Here is an 18,647-nt window from a genome sequence, read left to right on the forward strand (position 1 = left end):
CGTTACAGTCTGCTGTTCTGTAAGGACCGCTATCGGTCCACAATACATAGGGTTGCCGTGCACTACTGCTGACCGCTGCCCTATACTGCAGCAGTCCTTCAGCGGTATAGGGACTGACGTACAGTCTGCTAAACACTAATACACAACCTGCTTGGTCCACAAAAGTTTTTATAAGGACTGGTAACTTGGTATAGGGTGCTACGGTACATAGGCCTGAGTGCAGTACAGTCTGCTGTTCTGTAAGGACCGCTATCGGTCCACAATACATAGGGTTGCCGTGCACTACTGCTGACCGCTGCCCTATACTGCAGCAGTCCTTCATTGGTATAGGGACTGACGTACAGTCTGCTAATCACTAACACACAACCTGCTTGGTCCACAAAAGTTCTTATAAGGACTGGTAACTTGGTATAGGGTGCTACGGTACATAGGCCTGAGTGCAGTACAGTCTGCTGTTCTGTAAGGACCGCTATCGGTCCACAATACATAGGGTTGCCGTGCACTACTGCTGACCGCTGCCCTATACTGCAGCAGTCCTTCATTGGTATAGGGACTGACGTACAGTCTGCTAATCACTAACACACAACCTGCTTGGTCCACAAAAGTTCTTATAAGGACTGGTAACTTGGTATAGGGTGCTACGGTACATAGGCCTGAGTGCGTTACAGTCTGCTGTTCTGTAAGGACCGCTATCGGTCCACAATACATAGGGTTGCCGTGCACTACTGCTGACCGCTGCCCTATACTGCAGCAGTCCTTCAGCGGTATAGGGACTGACGTACAGTCTGCTAAACACTAATACACAACCTGCTTGGTCCACAAAAGTTCTTATAAGGACTGGTAACTTGGTATAGGGTGCTACGGTACATAGGCTTGAGTGCGGTACAGTCTGCTGTTCTGTAAGGACCGCTATCGGTCCACAATACATAGGGTTGCCGTGCACTACTGCTGACCGCTGCCCTATACTGCAGCAGTCCTTCATTGGTATAGGGACTGACGTACAGTCTGCTAATCACTAACACACAACCTGCTTGGTCCACAAAAGTTCTTATAAGGACTGGTAACTTGGTATAGGGTGCTACGGTACATAGGCCTGAGTGCAGTACAGTCTGCTGTTCTGTAAGGACCGCTATCGGTCCACAATACATAGGGTTGCCGTGCACTACTGCTGACCGCTGCCCTATACTGCAGCAGTCCTTCATTGGTATAGGGACTGACGTACAGTCTGCTAATCACTAACACACAACCTGCTTGGTCCACAAAAGTTCTTATAAGGACTGGTAACTTGGTATAGGGTGCTACGGTACATAGGCCTGAGTGCGTTACAGTCTGCTGTTCTGTAAGGACCGCTATCGGTCCACAATACATAGGGTTGCCGTGCACTACTGCTGACCGCTGCCCTATACTGCAGCAGTCCTTCAGCGGTATAGGGACTGACGTACAGTCTGCTAAACACTAATACACAACCTGCTTGGTCCACAAAAGTTCTTATAAGGACTGGTAACTTGGTATAGGGTGCTACGGTACATAGGCTTGAGTGCGGTACAGTCTGCTGTTCTGTAAGGACCGCTATCGGTCCACAATACATAGGGTTGCCGTGCACTACTGCTGACCGCTGCCCTATACTGCAGCAGTCCTTCATTGGTATAGGGACTGACGTACAGTCTGCTAATCACTAACACACAACCTGCTTGGTCCACAAAAGTTCTTATAAGGACTGGTAACTTGGTATAGGGTGCTACGGTACATAGGCTTGAGTGCGGTACAGTCTGCTGTTCTGTAAGGACCGCTATAGGTCCACAATAGATAGGGTTGACGTGCACCACTGCTGACCGCTCACCTATACTGCAGCAGTCCTTCAGCGGTATAGGGACTAAGAGTTTTGTCACAGGGTCATTTAAAAAATGACATGCAGAGGAAGAGGCAGGCCCTTCCGCAGGGGTGGTAGGGGTAGGGCAGGAGCAACAGGCTTGAGCCAAAGTGGGAAGTTGCAGAAGGTGCGTTCAATTACTTTAAAGGATGCACCAGACTTGGTTGAGTGGCTCGCTCAGCCTTACTCTTCTGCACCCTCCTCATCCTCTCGATCTGCACCCTCTTCTTCACTCTCTGCTATGTGCACCCCCAAAGACACTACCACCAACAACACGACCACCACCACCACCACCACATACCTTCCGCTTGAGTCACTGGAATTATTTTCCGATCCATATCAAGAGGACATTTCTGATGCGCAGCCACTCTTGGTATTGGATCAGGAAGAGGAGGTAGCAACAAGCGCTACTCAGCAGTCTGACGCCAGTACCCAGATCAGCCCAAGGAGGAGGTTGGTCCCCGGTGTTGCTGCCTACTCTACTTATAGCGGTGGGGAAGGTGACGTTGATGATGACGTGTCTAGTGATGTCACGTGGGTGCCCACAAGAGAGGAAGAGGAGGGGAGTTCAGAGGGAGATATGGACCAGCAGATAGGGAGGAGAAGCAGCAATGACTTACATTGCACAGCAGGGACAAAGCAGACTGCAAATGTATCAGGAGCGAGTCATCGACCATGTACGGTCACATCTGGCGCTCCCAGGACACCGGCACATGGCTCCGCAGTGTGGGCTTTTTTTAACGTGTCCGCTGCTGACAATAGCGTTGCCATCTGCAATCTTTGCAGTCAACGCGTTAGTCGCGGTAAGCCCAATACTCACCTAGGGACGACCGCCTTAAGAAGGCACATGAGCAGCCATCACCGAGCCCAGTGGGAGCAACGGAACACACAAAGCCACACTGCAGGCTCTCACCGTCCAGCCTCGTCTTCTACTTCTCCTTCTCCTCTCTCCTCACAATTGTCCTCCACTCCACCTTCCATCACGCCAAGCTCACATTTTTCTGCAAAAAGGCAGGCTTCCGTGGGCCTAATGTTTGAGCGTAAAAAAATGATGACGCCGGATAACCCTCTTGCCCAACGGTTGGCGGCTGGCTTGTCAGAACTCATAGCCCGCCAACTACTGCCATATAAACTGGTGGACTCGGAGGCCTTTCGCAAATTTGTGGCCATTGGAACACCACAATGGAAGGTCCCAGGAAGGAAGTATTTCTCAGAGAAGGGCATCCCAGAGCTATATGGCCATGTTCAGCGGCAAGTGAATGTATCTCTGGCACACAGTGTCGGTGCCAAGATACATCTGACCACAGACACGTGGTCTAGCAAACACGGGCAGGGAAGGTATATCAGTTTTACTGCCCACTGGGTGAACCTTCTGACGGCCGTCAAGCATGTAACCCGTGGCACCCGTGTAGATTTGGTTTTACCGCCACGGATTGCATGCAGGCCTGACTCTTCTTCTCCTCCTCCTACTCCATCCTCCTCCCTCTCCTCCTCAGCTGCCTCCTCCTTTTCCGCTGCTAGCGTCTCTTCCACTGCACCGCCCAAGCTCCCCAGAACCTATTCCACATGCCAGGTGAGACGTTGCCATGCCGTGCTGCGTCTGTTGTGCCTGGAAGCAAAGAGCCACACTGGCCCGGCACTCCTTTCAGCTTTGCGTTCACAGGCAGATGAGTGGCTAACACCGCTCAATTTGACAGTTGGTAAAGTGGTGTGTGACAACGGTGCCAATCTGCTTAGCGCATTGAAACAGGGCAAAATCACGCACGTGCCGTGCATGGCACACGTCTTAAACTTGGTCGTGCAGCGATTCCTTGTCAAATACCCTGGGGTCCAGGACATCTTGCGGCAGGCAAGGAAAATCTCGGCCCATTTCAGAAGATCTTACACGGCCATGGCTCGCCTTGCTGACATTCAGCGGCGACACCATCTGCCGGTCAGACGTCTTATTTGCGATTGCCCGACGCGATGGAACTCAACCTTCTATATGCTTGATAGGCTGCTCCAGCAGAAACGTGCAGTTAACGTCTACCTGTATGAACTCTGCGAAAGAAACGGTTCTGGGGAGCTGGGTTTTTTTTCACCGCGCCAGTGGCTGCTCATGCGCGACACATGCAGACTTCTGCGGCCATTTGAGGAGATCACCAAACTGGTCAGTCGCAGCCATGGCGCCATCAGTGACATGGTACCTTATGCCTTCTTTCTGGAGCGTGCATTGCGTCGTGTCATTGATCAGGCTGTGGAGGAGCAGGAGCGGGAAGATGAGGAAGTCGCAATGCTGGATGAATTCCCAGGGGGGGCTACTCTATCTGAGACAAGTCAACAACAGGAGTCTGATGAGGAGTCAGAGGAGGATGGTGCCGGGGCGGATGAGCAGGAGCAAGAAGAGCATGCTTTAAACCTTTCTGGGATCCCTGTTGTGCGAGGATGGGGAGAGGAGAATGAAGAGGACGACATTATCCTGGATGATGAGCAGGAGCCAGGCCACCACACCGCTTCCACTTTAGTGCAAATGGGGGCCTTCATGATCCAGTGTTTTAATAGGGACCCCCGTATAAAAAGCATGAGGGTCAAGGACCAGTACTGGGTGGCAACGTACTTAGACCCCCGGTACAAACACAAAATGGCGGAAATGTTACCGCCGTCGCAGAGGGCTGTCAGAATGCAGCACTTCCAGGCCTTGCTTCGAGAAATGCTGCATTCTGCTTTTGCGTGCGCTGGCAGAGGAGCAATTCCCACTCCCAGAGAAGGATTTGCGGGTACCAATCCAACAGCGCCTGCAAGAAGAGGCCGGTTTGAAGATGTGTTGGTGACTTCGGATATGAGGTCATTCTTTCAGCCGACCCATCGACAGGTGTCATCCGGATCCAGCATCAGGGAACGCCTAGACCGTCAGGTGTCCGACTACATTGGGTTAACGGCCGATGTGGACGCTCTGAGGAGTGATGAACCCCTAGACTACTGGGTGGGCAGGCTTGACCTCTGGCCAGAGCTTGCCCAATTTGCAATCGAACTGTTGGCTTGCCCCTCATCCAGTGTCCTGTCCGAAAGGACGTTCAGCGCAGCAGGGGGGATTGTGACCGATAAGCGTACTCGCCTAGCTCACCACAGTGTTAACTACCTCACATTTCTAAAAATGAATGAGGCATGGATCTCGGAGGAATTCAACACATGTGATCAGTAGACCATGTATATGTCTATAAACAATTTTTGGAATCAAGCACACAGACCTTCTTAATTCATTTGGCTCACTTCCCTGACCCAAAAAAGCACACCGTACTATATGCCCCTACCCTCCTCTTTGAAGAGGTTGAGCGGTGTCATATTTCTACTGGGGCTGCTTATTATGAGGGGTTCCCACCATCCCTGTGCTGTGCTGACTTCCTCCTGGGTGTTCTTATTATGAGGGGATCACACCATCCCTGTGCTGTGCTGACTTCCTCCTGGGGGTTCTTATTATGAGGGGATCACACCATCCCTGTGCTGTGCTGACTTCCTCCTGGGGCTGCTTACGGTGCTGCTGTCAGCGCTGTATGTCACGGAGCTGCTGTCAGCGCTGTATGTCACGGAGCTGCTGTCAGCGCTGTATGTCACGGAGCTGCTGTCAGCGCTGTATGTCACGGAGCTGCTGTCAGCGCTGTATGTCACGGAGCTGCTGTCAGCGCTGTATGTCACGGAGCTGCTGTCAGCGCTGTATGTCACGGAGCTGCTGTCAGCGCTGTATGTCACGGAGCTGCTGTCAGCGCTGTATGTCACGGAGCTGCTGTCAGCGCTGTATGTCACGGAGCTGCTGTCAGCGCTGTATGTCACGGTGCTGCTGTCAGCGCTGTATGTCACGGAGCTGCTGTCAGCGCTGTATGTCACGGAGCTGCTGTCAGCGCTGTATGTCACGGAGCTGCTGTCAGCGCTGTATGTCACGGAGCTGCTGTCAGCGCTGTATGTCACGGAGCTGCTGTCAGCGCTGTATGTCACGGTGCTGCTGTCAGCGCTGTATGTCACGGAGCTGCTGTCAGCGCTGTATGTCACGGAGCTGCTGTCAGCGCTGTATGTCACGGAGCTGCTGTCAGCGCTGTATGTCACGGAGCTGCTGTCAGCGCTGTATGTCACGGAGCTGCTGTCAGCGCTGTATGTCACGGAGCTGCTGTCAGCGCTGTATGTCACGGAGCTGCTGTCAGCGCTGTATGTCACGGAGCTGCTGTCAGCGCTGTATGTCACGGTGCTGATGTCAGTGCTCTGTATTACGGTGCTGCTGTCAGTGCTCTGTATCTCCTGCACCCTCTTGTTTGCCTACCCTGGTCCCTGACCTTCCCTCTCCTCCATTGCCTTCATTAGCTCCATAGTCCTGAATTGTCAGAACAATTTCCCAAATAAAAAAAAAATGCTTGTAGTTATCGATCCCAAATTCACCTCATACATGTATTATGCTATTGTCCAGGTGGTGGGACTACGTGCTACCCCCTAATAATTACCCCGTGGCCGCAAATTCGACCTAAAGGTTTGCGAAATTCGCCTCCCATTGAAGTCAATGGAGCCCGCGGCGAACGGTCGTTTTCGCGAACGTTTGTGCCCGTTCGCGTTTCGCGTTCGCGAAACGTCCCGTCGGAAGTTCGTCCATCACTATTTATAAGGTAAATAATGATAATCGTACCCAGCAGATCTTTTCTAGTGATGTGGTCACACACCATACGGGCCTCATTGAGGATCTGGAGGACGTGACCCGAATCATAACACTGGCTTTGGAGCATATTATTAGCCGCCTCGTTGAGAGCCACAGCTGCCACGTCTAGCCTCTGAGCCTCCATGTAAGAGTCTGCAGCTTCCTGGAAGCACTGGGCAGCCCTGGTCAAGTCCTTCATCCCCAAATAGCAGTACCCCATCTTCATGTGGGCATCGCCCTCATTCCCCCGCTGTGAGGGCTTGTACAGGATGATGGCTTTCCTAAAATATTCCAGGGCTTTGGGAAAGTCCAGCAAGGCTTCGTAGGCCGTGCCGAGATTGAAGTAGAGATCCCCCGTGGGCTCCTCTTCTCCATCCTTCGGCTGGGACTTAAGAAGGAACTCCAGTCCTTTTTCTGGTTTGCCGCTTTCCACGTAAACGGCCCCCAGGTTGAAGGCGCAGGCCCTCTGAACCGTCTTCATCTGGGTGCCTAGAGACAGAAGAAAGGCCCTCTTGAAGTTGGTCATGGCCACCTGGAGGTCTCCAGAGGTCAAGGCCTTGTGCCCACATTTGGTCAAGTCCTCTATTTCTGCCCGGGAGCTCAATGGGTCTTCCTCGTTCTTCCCATCTGTCTCCGATGAAGTATTCGTATCGTCTTTCAATTTTTTCTTTTTCTTTTTAACCGTTCGAGGCTCTGGCGGCCCAGAATCCTCTGGGTTTGACTGTTGCTCCGTCTGCAGGTCTCCAGAAGCCATCGCTGTGGTTTGAGAGAGACACTCTGGGGAGAAACAGATTGAAACCAATAAACATCGGAGATGGAACATCGTCACACAGCTCTGGTCCCCCTCTTCCGTGAGTTAGTCTAAATCTAGTCTAAAGTCTAGTCTAGTCTAGTCTAGTCCAAAGTCTAGTCTAAAGTCTAGTCTAAAGTCTAGTCTAGTCTAGTCCAAAGTCTAGTCTAAAGTCTAGTCTAGTCTAGTCTAAAGTCTAGTCTAAAGTCTAGTCTAGTCTAGTCTAAAGTCTAGTCTAAAGTCTAGTCTAGTCTAGTCTAGTCTAAAGTCTAGTCTAAAGTCTAGTCTAGTCTAGTCTAAAGTCTAGTCTAAAGTCTAGTCTAAAGTCTAGTCTAGTCTAGTCCAAAGTCTAGTCTAAAGTCTAGTCTAAAGTCTAGTCTAGTCTAGTCCAAAGTCTAGTCTAAAGTCTAGTCTAAAGTCTAGTCTAAAGTCTAGTCTAGTCTAGTCCAAAGTCTAGTCTAGTCTAGTCCAAAGTCTAGTCTAAAGTCTAGTCTAAAGTCTAGTCTAGTCTAGTCCAAAGTCTAGTCTAAAGTCTAGTCTAAAGTCTAGTCTAGTCTAGTCTAAAGTCTAGTCTAGTCTAGTCTAGTCTAGTCTAAAGTCTAGTTTAGTCTAGTCTAAAGTCTAGTCTAAAGTTAGTCTAAAGTCTACACATCTAAACAACCACATCCTCCATCACCCCCCATTTCTTGTAGGGCTTTTCTCCCCTCTCTGCAATAAAAAATAAATAAAATAAGAACACTAAAATAAATAAACTAAACTACCTTAAATAAACCCCTACAAAAAATACACCCGTTAAAAAAGAATAAAATATATATATTAAAATAATAATTAATAATAATAAAATAATAACAAGATAATTGAGGCCTCAAGCATAAAAACACAAATAATCCAATATTATTATTCCAATAATAATTAAAAAAATATATAAAATTATTAATATTATTATTAATAATGCAATAATAATAATAAAACATTAAAAAAAAAGAGCACTACAATAAATAAGCTAAACGACCTTAAATACATCCCCCCCAAAAACACACCCATTAAATAAGAATTGAGGCCTGAAGCATAAAAACACAAATAATTTAATATTATTATTCCCATAAAAAAAGGAATTATTATATTATTGATATTATTATTAATAATGCAATAATAATAATAATAATAATAATAATAAAAAAGAACACTACAATAAATAAGCTAAACGACCTTAAATACATCCCCCCCAAAAACACACCCATTAAATAAGAATTGAGGCCTGAAGCATAAAAACACAAATAATTTAATATTATTATTCCCATTAAAAAAAAAAGGAATTATTAAATTATTGATATTATTATTATAAATCCAATAATAATAATAAAAAAAGAACACTACAATAAATAAGCTAAACGACTTTAAATACATCCCCCCAAAAACACACCTGTTAAATAAGAAATGAGGCCTGAAGCATAAAAACACAAATAATTTAATATTATTATTCCCATAAAAAAAAGGAATGATTAAATTATTGATATTATTATTAATAATGCAATAATAATAATAATAATAATAAAAAAAGAACACTACAATAAATAAGCTAAACGACCTTAAATACATCCCCCCAAAAACACACCCATTAAATAAGAATTGAGGCCTGAAGCATAAAAACACAAATAATTTAATATTATTATTCCCATAAAAAAAAGGAATTATTAAATTATTGATATTATTATTAATAATGCAATAATAATAATAATAAAAGAACACTACAATAAATAAGCTAAAGGACCTTAAATACATCCCCCCAAAAACACACCTGTTAAATAAGAATTGAGGCTTGAAGCATAAAAACACAAATAATTTAATATTATTATTCCCATAAAAAAAAAGGAATTATTAAATTATTGATATTATTATTAATAATGCAATAATAATAATAATAATAAAAAAAGAACACTACAATAAATAAGCTAAACGACCTTAAATACATCCCCCCAAAAACACACCCATTAAATAAGAATTGAGGCCTGAAGCATAAAAACACAAATAATTTAATATTATTATTCCCATAAAAAAAAAGGAATTATTAAATTATTGATATTATTATTAATAACACACTAATAATAATAAAAAAAAGAACACTACAATAAATAAGCTAAACGACCTTAAATACATCCCCCCCAAAAAACACACCCATTAAATAAGAATTGAGGCCGGAAGCATAAAAACACAAAATAATGTAATATTATTATTCCCATAAAAAAAAGGAATTATTAAATTATTGATATTATTATTAATAATGCAATAATAATAATAAAAAAAGAACACTACAATAAATAAGCTAAACTACCTTAAATACATCCCCCCCAAAAAACACACCCATTAAATAAGAATTGAGGCCTGAAGCATAAAAACGCAAAATAATGTAATATTATTATTCCCATAAAAAAAGGAATTATTAAATTATTGATATTATTATTAATAATGCAATAATAATAATAAAAAAAGAACACTACAATAAATAAGCTAAATGACTTTAAATACATCCTCCCAAAAACACACCCATTAAAAAAGAATAAGAAGAAGAAAAAGAAGATGAAGGCTAAGAAGAAGTTATTTGAGGCATGAGTCCTAAAGCACAAAAAAAAAATAAACACAAATAATCCAACATTAATAAACCAAAAATAAAAAATAAATATTAAATTATAAATATTATTGATATTAAAATTATTAATAATCCAAGGACATCATCACACAGCTCTGGTCACCCTTCTCCGTAAGTTAGTTCAAACATCGAAACAACCGCCCTCACCCCTTATTTCTTGTAGGGCTTTAACTCTTCTCCCCCCTCCTCAAACTTTAGGTTGAAGTCGGGTTTTAACCCCTGTCAAAAAACATTGATAAGGGGCAAAAATATGCTTATTTCTGTGTTTTGACTTTAACAAACCAAGTATTTTCAAAAATCTCATGTACAGCAGAGCTCAGTCAGGGAGAGTGAGAAGCAGCTTTGTTGCAGTGCCAACAAAGAACATGCTGATAGGAAAAGAGAGCAGAAATAGAGCTCATTTAGGGCGGGGGGCAATAAAAACAGTTGTCTGAGCCACGGTTTTACTCGTGCATGAGGCCTAAAGCACAAATAACACAAATAATCCAATAATAAAAAATAAAAAGAACACTAAAATAAATAAACTAAACTAACTTAAATACATCCCCTCAAAACCACACCCATTAAAAAAAAAGACTAATAATAACAAGATAATAATAATAATGATAATAATAATAAGATCAATTTTTATTATGTTGAAGCGTACATAAAACATAATGGCGTGATCGGACCATAATGCAACGTGCATATGTGAACAGCTTCATAGATTATAACAGTAACTCATTTTATAATAGTAATAATAAGATAATAATATGATAATTGAGGGATGAGGCCTAACACACAAAAAATACCAATAATCCAATATTATTGATCTAATAAAAATAAAAATTAATAAATGATTAATATTATTATTATTAATAATAATAATAATAATAAAAATATTGTATTGTTATTATTTATTATTAATTTGCTCCGTTCCATTTGTTTAGATACGGAACACACCCATTAAATAAGGAAAATAAAATAATATAAAAATAATAAGTAATAAGAATATAAAAATAATAATAATGATAATAATAATATAATAATAAGATACATTTTTGTTGAAGTGTACATAAAACACAATGGCGTGATTGGGCCCTAAGGCAACTCACTGATGTAAAAAGCTTCATAAATTATAATGGTAACTAATCTTCATGTACTTTTAGCACGTGGTGGTCCTGTGTTGTAGAGCAAAATACAACGCAATAGCGTGATGGGACCTTAACGCAATGCACTGATGTGAACAACTTAATTGACTATAACGGTAACTAGTTTTATAATAATAATAGGATACTAGTATGATAATTGAGACATAAGACCTAATGCAGAATAAACAAAAATAATCTAGTATTAATAATCCAATAATAAAAAATATGAATTATTAATACTATTATTAATATTTTGAATAATTCAATAATAAAAAATAAAAAGAACATTAAAATAAATAAAATTATCTACCTTTAATACATTCCCTCAAAAAAACACACCCATTAAATAATGAAAAAATAAATAATAAGACAAAAATAATAAAAAAAATAATAATAATGATAATAATATTAATAAAACACTGATTAAATAATGAAAAAATAAATAATAAGACAAAAATAATAATTAAAAATAATAATAATAATGATAATTATATTAATAAAACAATCATTAAATAATGAAAAAATATATAATAAGACAAAAATAATAATTAAAAATAATAATAATGATAATAATATTAATAAAACACTGATTAAATAATGAAAAAATAAATTGGACAAAAATAATAATTAAAAATAATAATAATAATGATAATAATATTAATAAAACACTCATTAAATAATGAAAAAATAAATAATAATACAAAAATAATAATTAAAAAAAAAAATAATGATAATAATATTAATAAAACACTCATTAAATAATGAAAAAATAAATAATAAGACAAAAATAATAATTAAAAATAATAATAATGATAATAATATTAATAAAACACTCATTAAATAATGAAAAAATAAATAATAAGACAGAAATAATAATTTAAAATAATAATAATAATATTAATAAAACACCCATTAAATAATGAAAAAATAAATAATAAGACAAAAATAATAATAAAAAATAATAATAATGATGATAATAATATTAATAAAACACTCATTAAATAATGAAAAAATAAATAATAAGACAAAAATAATAATTAAAAATAATAATAATAATAATAATGATAATAATATTAATAAAACACTCATTAAATAATGAAAAAATAAATAATAAGACAAAAATAATAATTTAAAATAATAATAATAATAATAGTAATAATAAGAGGAAGAAGATAGTAATAAGATACATTTTGTTATGTTGACGTGTACATAAAACACAATGGTGTGATCGGGGCCCTAGCGCAACTTGCTGATGTGGAAAGCTTAATAAATTATAATAGTAACTAGTTTTCATGCACTTTAGCGCACTGTGATCCTGCGTCGTAGCGCACATAAAAAGCCGATGGCGTGATCAAACCCCAACGCAACGCACTGATGCAAGCAACTTTCATAGATTGTAATGGTAACCACTTTTCACGCACTTTTCGCGCGTGGTGATCCTGCGTTGCAGAGGACAGAAAATGCAATGGCGCGATCGGACCTTAACGCAAAAACACGTTGATGTGAACAGCTTCCCAGATTATAATGGTGACCAGTTTTCACGCACTTTTAGCACCCGGTGATCCTGCGTTGTCGCGCGTATAAAATACGCCCCTATGTGTTTCCTCCAGGATGGAGATATTGCCATGCCCTCGGGGTGGGGGGAGGATAAGTACATACGGCAGAGTCTGGCCACACATTGCCGATGGGTTGCCATTTTGGAATGTTGTGGTTGGTAGACCTAGGGTTGTCACCTCATCCCTTTAAACCCGAATACATATGAATTACACGGGTTCTGTGGCTGATTAAGGTGGTCATTAACTTACTTGGTGCCTTATCTGCATTCAATTAGTCTCAGAACCCGAGTAATTTGTATGTGTTCGGGTTTAAAGGGGTGAGGTGACAACCCTAGGTCTACCACCCACAACATTCCAAAGATGGCAACCCATCGGCAATGTGTGGCCAGACTCTGCCGTATATGAATTACACGAGTTCTGAGACTAATTTAATGTAGAAGTGAGTTAATTACGTCCTTAATCAGCCACAGAACCCGTGTAATCAATATGTGTTCGGGTTTGAAGGGATGAGGTGCCAACCCTAGGTAGACCCCGTCCCTTGTATTTGTGGGATCAGGACATGGAGGACCTACCTGTGGGAAATCCTACGTTCCTGGCCGGGATCTCATTGTGTCCCACGTTGCTGTGTGTTTGTCATTCTCCTCCCCTCCATGGCCGAGTCCTATTGAGTTTCCTCGGGGCAGATCATCTTGCTTTGTCTACGTCTGCTATGGTAACTGTGATCAACAATGCAGCTCTCCTCCTCCCGTTCACGACACCATGAGATGGGAAGACCCGCTCACCCCCAGCTACTTCATCTAATCTAATCAGACTGCCAAAAAAATATTTCAGTTATCTGATAGCTGCAACGAGCTTAAAAGAGTATCTAAACCCAAGAACAAAAACGTCATATATTGCAATTGCACCCCCCCCCCCCCCCCAGGCTAATAACATTTTCAGCAAGTACAGAAGATACCTCCTGATCCTACCGGAAATCCAGAGTAACTTCCTGTGAATGGAACAGTGATATTAAATGTTATCGTCCTTCAAACCTATAATAAATAACGAATCCCCCCCACCCCCAACCCCCACCCTCCCATGTAATGCATACCTCCCAACATTTTGAGATGGGAATGAGGGACACCTACCAGCAAACGTATGTAGGCATAAGACACGCCCCCCTGCCACACCCTCTTAAAGGAGAATTAACCAAAACAAACGGTTAATTAAATCCACAAGAGCTTATTTTTTATTTATTTTTATTTTTACCACTACTATTCCTTTATATTGGCTTTTAAAATTTACAAATGCAGCAATTTAGAAATCAGATGGAAGGTTTAGCGCCGGGAAACACTTTTTGAGAGATAAAAAGTGCATTTTATATACAGCTATATAGATCAGGCCAAAATGAGGGACAAATGCGGAGGAATGAGGGACAGAGGGACACTGCTCCAAATCAGGGACAGTCCCTCGAAATCCATATAGTAGTGTTAAAAAAAAGCACTTGTGGATTTAAGTAACCTTTTGTTTTGGTTAATTCTCCTTTAAGGGGGCGTGGCAGGGGGGGCGTATCCTATGCCTACATACGTTTGCTAGTAGGTGTCCCTCATTCCCATCTCAAAATGTTGGGAGGTATGCTTATGCACTAGGGTTGCCACCTGTCCGGGATTCACTGGGACAGTCCAGGTTTTGAATCAGGTGTCCGGGTTTCAGGGGAGCTGAAACCCGGACATCATTTTTCAGACCGGACGGTGGCTCCCCAAGTAACCAAGCCTAGTCGCACACAAATCTGTTGCCGACCAGGAGCTGTGGCCGGCTGTCTGGGGGCGGCAGGTTCCACATTACTGAGGGGGGGGGAGGGCAAGGTGATGATGTCAGCAAGTTCAATTTGGACACACCCACATTTTGCTATGGGCGCCACATTACTACTCTCCTTGGGGCACCCGAAAGGTGTCACAGGACGCCAAAGTCTTCAGGTTTGAAGAAACGGTGGCAACCCTATTATGCACTCTGCAGCGTAGTTGAGCATCATGGGAGAATTTTTTTTTTCCATTTTGTTTGCCATCACTGATCTAGGATGTTGTTGGCAGAATCATCAGGTGGAAATAAATAAAAAAATAAAATTAAAAAAAAACACAAAAAAACTAATGAAATCACCAACATCTAAGGACTGTTAAGCTGCAATATATTACATTTTTGTTTAATTTTTATTTATTTTTTTAATTAAAGTTTTAAACATAGTGCAAATATTACAATAAAAGTGACAATACAAAAAAAAGAGTATTAATAAAAGTAATAAAAAAATAGTTTTTCAGCTGTAAAAACGCTCTAACACCAAAAAATGCCCTAAAAACGCAGACAAACGCTCAAAAAACAGCAGTTTTTATCATTTCCTTCATACAAATAGAGCTTTCTTTTGGTGACCACTGCTGTTTTTTTTTTTTTTGACAAAAAAAAAAAAGAAAAAAGGCCGAAAATGTTGAAATGTTGTTTTGGCCAATCATCATACAGCAATGCACTGCAATCTCGCAGTGCATTATGGGGCATTCCGCGGCGCTCGAATTTGCCGCAAACATCCCATAATATTTGTCCTTCGGCGAACGGGCAAACACCCGATGTTCAAACCCGAACATCGAGCTCATTCCTAGCGGGCCACGATCGGCGCACGAGAGCGGCCGTTCTGGAGCGCCGTCATGTGAAGTCCACCCAGGAAATGAGAGCCGCAGCGCTCCTCCGTCATTTGACAGAGTGGGTGGGTTGGCAAGTGGTTAAATAAAACCTTTCAATTTCCATTGCATATCTTACTTTAGACCCAGTGATCACATCACTTGGTAATGTAAAGCTGGCCATACACCATACAATTTTCTTATTCAATTTCCTTTAGATTTACCTTCAACTGTGTAGTACAAGGGCCTGCCTGATTGCACACAAACTGAAAGTGTTCAGATTTGACCTCATGTTATATGGTTTTGGTAAATCTAAAGGAAATCTATAGAAGAAAATTGCACGAGGAGCCACGGGCATGTGTAGAGGTACCCCAGCTCTCCCGAGCCTGTCCTCATGCCATACTCGCACAGGTACTCGTTTATTGCCCATTGTTGCGTGTGCTGGTCGAGGTAGAGTTCCACCTGGTGGGCATCTCACATATCAGGCTGTGTGTGCGGGCAGATAGAGATGCCGCTGATTTTCGCCAAGCCACACAACTTGCAGGACCACCTTTAATGGCTGTGGACTCTTCTGGCCTATCTCAGAAGATCCTGTAACCCAGGGCACCTGTCCAGGAAGGGCGGCACCACCCGGTTGAGGATGCGTGCCCTGCAAAGTACACGTGTGAACTTTCCCGTGACGAAGGATGGACAACGGATTGGTGTCTCACACGACCTTTTCTGGCAAAAGGAGGTGTCGTGTTAACCAACTCTGGGCTTGCCCATGCAGAGCACACAGAACCACCACCCCAGTGTGGCCCCTGTCCCCTAGGCATACTACCTACAACACCTCGTGACGTCATTTTGCCTGAGCCATTGCATAGCCCTTCCAACTCTTGTTGGGTACTGCCTGTTCAGAGGATGACTCATGCAAAGAGGGCATTGAGGAGAAGGAGAAGGCAACTGCCATGTCACCATCATCAGCTGTCAACTGCCGTGCCACCATCAACGCAAGGCGGCACAACCAGCTCCAATGGTTTGCCCCATCCTGTATCCTTTCCAGATGCCAGCAGTTACCCAGTGAGCCGTGACCAGGGCTGGACTTACCATTGGGCTTGACTGGGCTCAAGCCCATGGGCCCTGCCCAATAGGGGGCCCCGCGGGCCCTGCCGAGATACATAGCTGAGTGTACTAAGCTCGGCTGCGCTCACAGTCGTGCCCAGTCCCGCCCTATGATGGACATAACACAGGAACTGGGTGCGACTGTGAGCTGAGCTAAGTACACTCGGCTACTCTCGGCTCCGCTCGGGACTGCGAGAGGACCTGAGAGCCACCGAGAGGACCCGAGGGCCGCCAAGAGGACCCGAGGGCTGCCAAGAGGACCCGAGGGCCGCCAAGAGGACCCGAGGGCTGCCAAGAGGACCCGAGGGCCGCCAAGAGGACCCGAGGGCTGCCAAGAGGACCCGAGGGCTGCCAAGATACACAGGACTCTGTATCTCGGTGGCGCCATTTTTAAACTTCAACTTGCTGGACCACGTGTTTATGGTCAGGTGGACGCTCCTTTTGAATGGATGGTCCATCACCATGGAAACATTACCTTCCACGTGATGACAGATGGCAGGGATGGCCTTACCGGTGAAGAAATGGCAATTGGAACCTGCCCCTGCGATACAAGGTCCACAAATTCACCAAAGGGGGCTGAATCCACCAGTGAGAAAGGCAGGAGCTGTAAAGTCAACAAATTCGCCAAGTTGGCCATGAGCCACTATGGATGGGGGTGGCTGGGGACGTCCTTCTTCTTCCTCTCCAGCAGCTGGGGCAGAGGAACTTGCCCACTGAATACTACAACTGGAGATGGCAGAGTGGGGTTGGCAGATCTGGAGAAACGTTGCAGCCTACCCTCCCCTCCCTCCCCCCCTCCGCATGACACCATGGTGACCCTCTTCCCTGCTGGAAGAGCCAATAGGATAAACCTCTGCTCCCCAAAAGACTTTCATCCCTATCAATGGAGGTTGCTGATTGGGAATCTTCTTCGTGTGAGTTGCTCCAGCAGATTATAAGAGCCCAGGAGGAGAATGTGAAAGTGAAAGCTGGCCACCCCCCAGAGACTAGAACCTTCAGGGCCCAGTGGGCCCTTCCCACTGATCCCGGGGCCCTTTACTCCCATTGTGGGACCCTTTATTATGGTCCCTCAACAGGCCCCTTTCCTGTTGTCCTGGGGTCCCCCCACAGATTTGGCAGTATGCCAAGGCCTGGTCGCAAGCGAGACCCCGGTAGCTCTGCCACTGGTATCAGTAGTATTTTTTATTTTTGTTTATTTTTTTATATTATTTTATTTTATGTTGCATCTTTATTTATTTTTACAATGTATTTTTTTACTGTTTAAAAAAAAAAGAACCCAGTTAGGGAGCTTTGGTGAAATAACAGACCTTTGATGTTTCACCTTCGAGACAGAGAAAGGAGATTGAGAACACTTCAATCTCCATCTCTGTAGAATAGTTCTGTACAGACCATTCTGTTCATTCATAAACTGAAGCATAGTAAACAGTTTACTATGCCTCATCTATGAATAATAAAAAAAAAAAAAAAAAAACAGTCAGTGATCCTTACTGATGTCGGACTCTATTAATTCATAAGACAAGGAAGGGGAGGGTAAATTACACATTTACCGGCTCCTTTCTTGCTCTCCATCCTAACAGTAGGCAGGGGAGCACACAGGGGCCCGGGGCAGCAGGACAGGGATAGGGAGACACTGGGGTGACATGTAGATCAACAAATGCCCTCCATTTCCTTCCTGCAGCTGCTGAATATCTGCGGGAGGGAGAGGAGGAGATTGGTTACTCTACAAGCCGCCGCCCCTCCTGTCCAGGTGTACTGGGGGGGGGGGGCTAAACCGGTATCCTGGAGCACGGGGCTGGGTCGCAATTTTGACCCCTGCAACCCCTGTACATACTCCCCTGATACCAGCAATAGATTGCACACTCCCTTGCCAACATAGCATGTGCACTGCAGTTCAGGTGAACCTGGTGGCTGGAGGAGGCTTCTATGTATTTTCAGAGCAGCTCTGTGCCCCCTGCAACCCCTGTACATATACTCCCCTGATACCAGCAAGCTCTTTCCTCCCTCCTGTACTTTGTGGTGTATTGTGTGATCGGTGTATTTATATACTTTGTGTTATATTGTGTGATCTCTGTGTTTATATACTTTGTGTTGTATTGTGTGATCTCTGTGTTTATATACTTTGTGTTGTATTGTGTGATCGGTGTATTTATATACTTTGTGTTGTATTGTGTAATCTGCGTATTTATATACTTTGTGTTGCATTGTGTAATCCGTGTATTTATTTACCTTTGTGTTGAATGGGGCAGGGGCAGGT

General features: G+C 43.1%; 1 protein-coding gene across 1 annotated transcript in view; it reads right to left on the reverse strand.

Annotated features, from left to right (window-relative positions):
• The window catches only part of TTC24 (tetratricopeptide repeat domain 24), a 55,936-nt gene extending 42,561 nt beyond the window's left edge, over positions 1 to 13,375 (reverse strand). Inside the window, exons 1-2 of the mRNA XM_077464174.1 lie at positions 13,220 to 13,375; positions 6,516 to 7,301 (exon numbers count right to left, since the gene is read on the reverse strand). Coding sequence (XP_077320300.1) covers positions 6,516 to 7,278 — 763 coding nt within the window. The 5' untranslated portion in view covers positions 7,279 to 7,301; positions 13,220 to 13,375. The remainder of the gene's footprint in view (positions 1 to 6,515; positions 7,302 to 13,219) is intronic.
• Positions 13,376 to 18,647: the final 5,272 nt, after the last annotated feature.

Source organism: Lithobates pipiens, unplaced genomic scaffold (genome assembly GCF_037356315.1).
Source record: "Lithobates pipiens isolate NorthernLeopardFrog02 unplaced genomic scaffold, aLitPip1_a1.2 Scaffold_30, whole genome shotgun sequence".
NCBI lineage: Eukaryota > Metazoa > Chordata > Amphibia > Anura > Ranidae > Lithobates > Lithobates pipiens.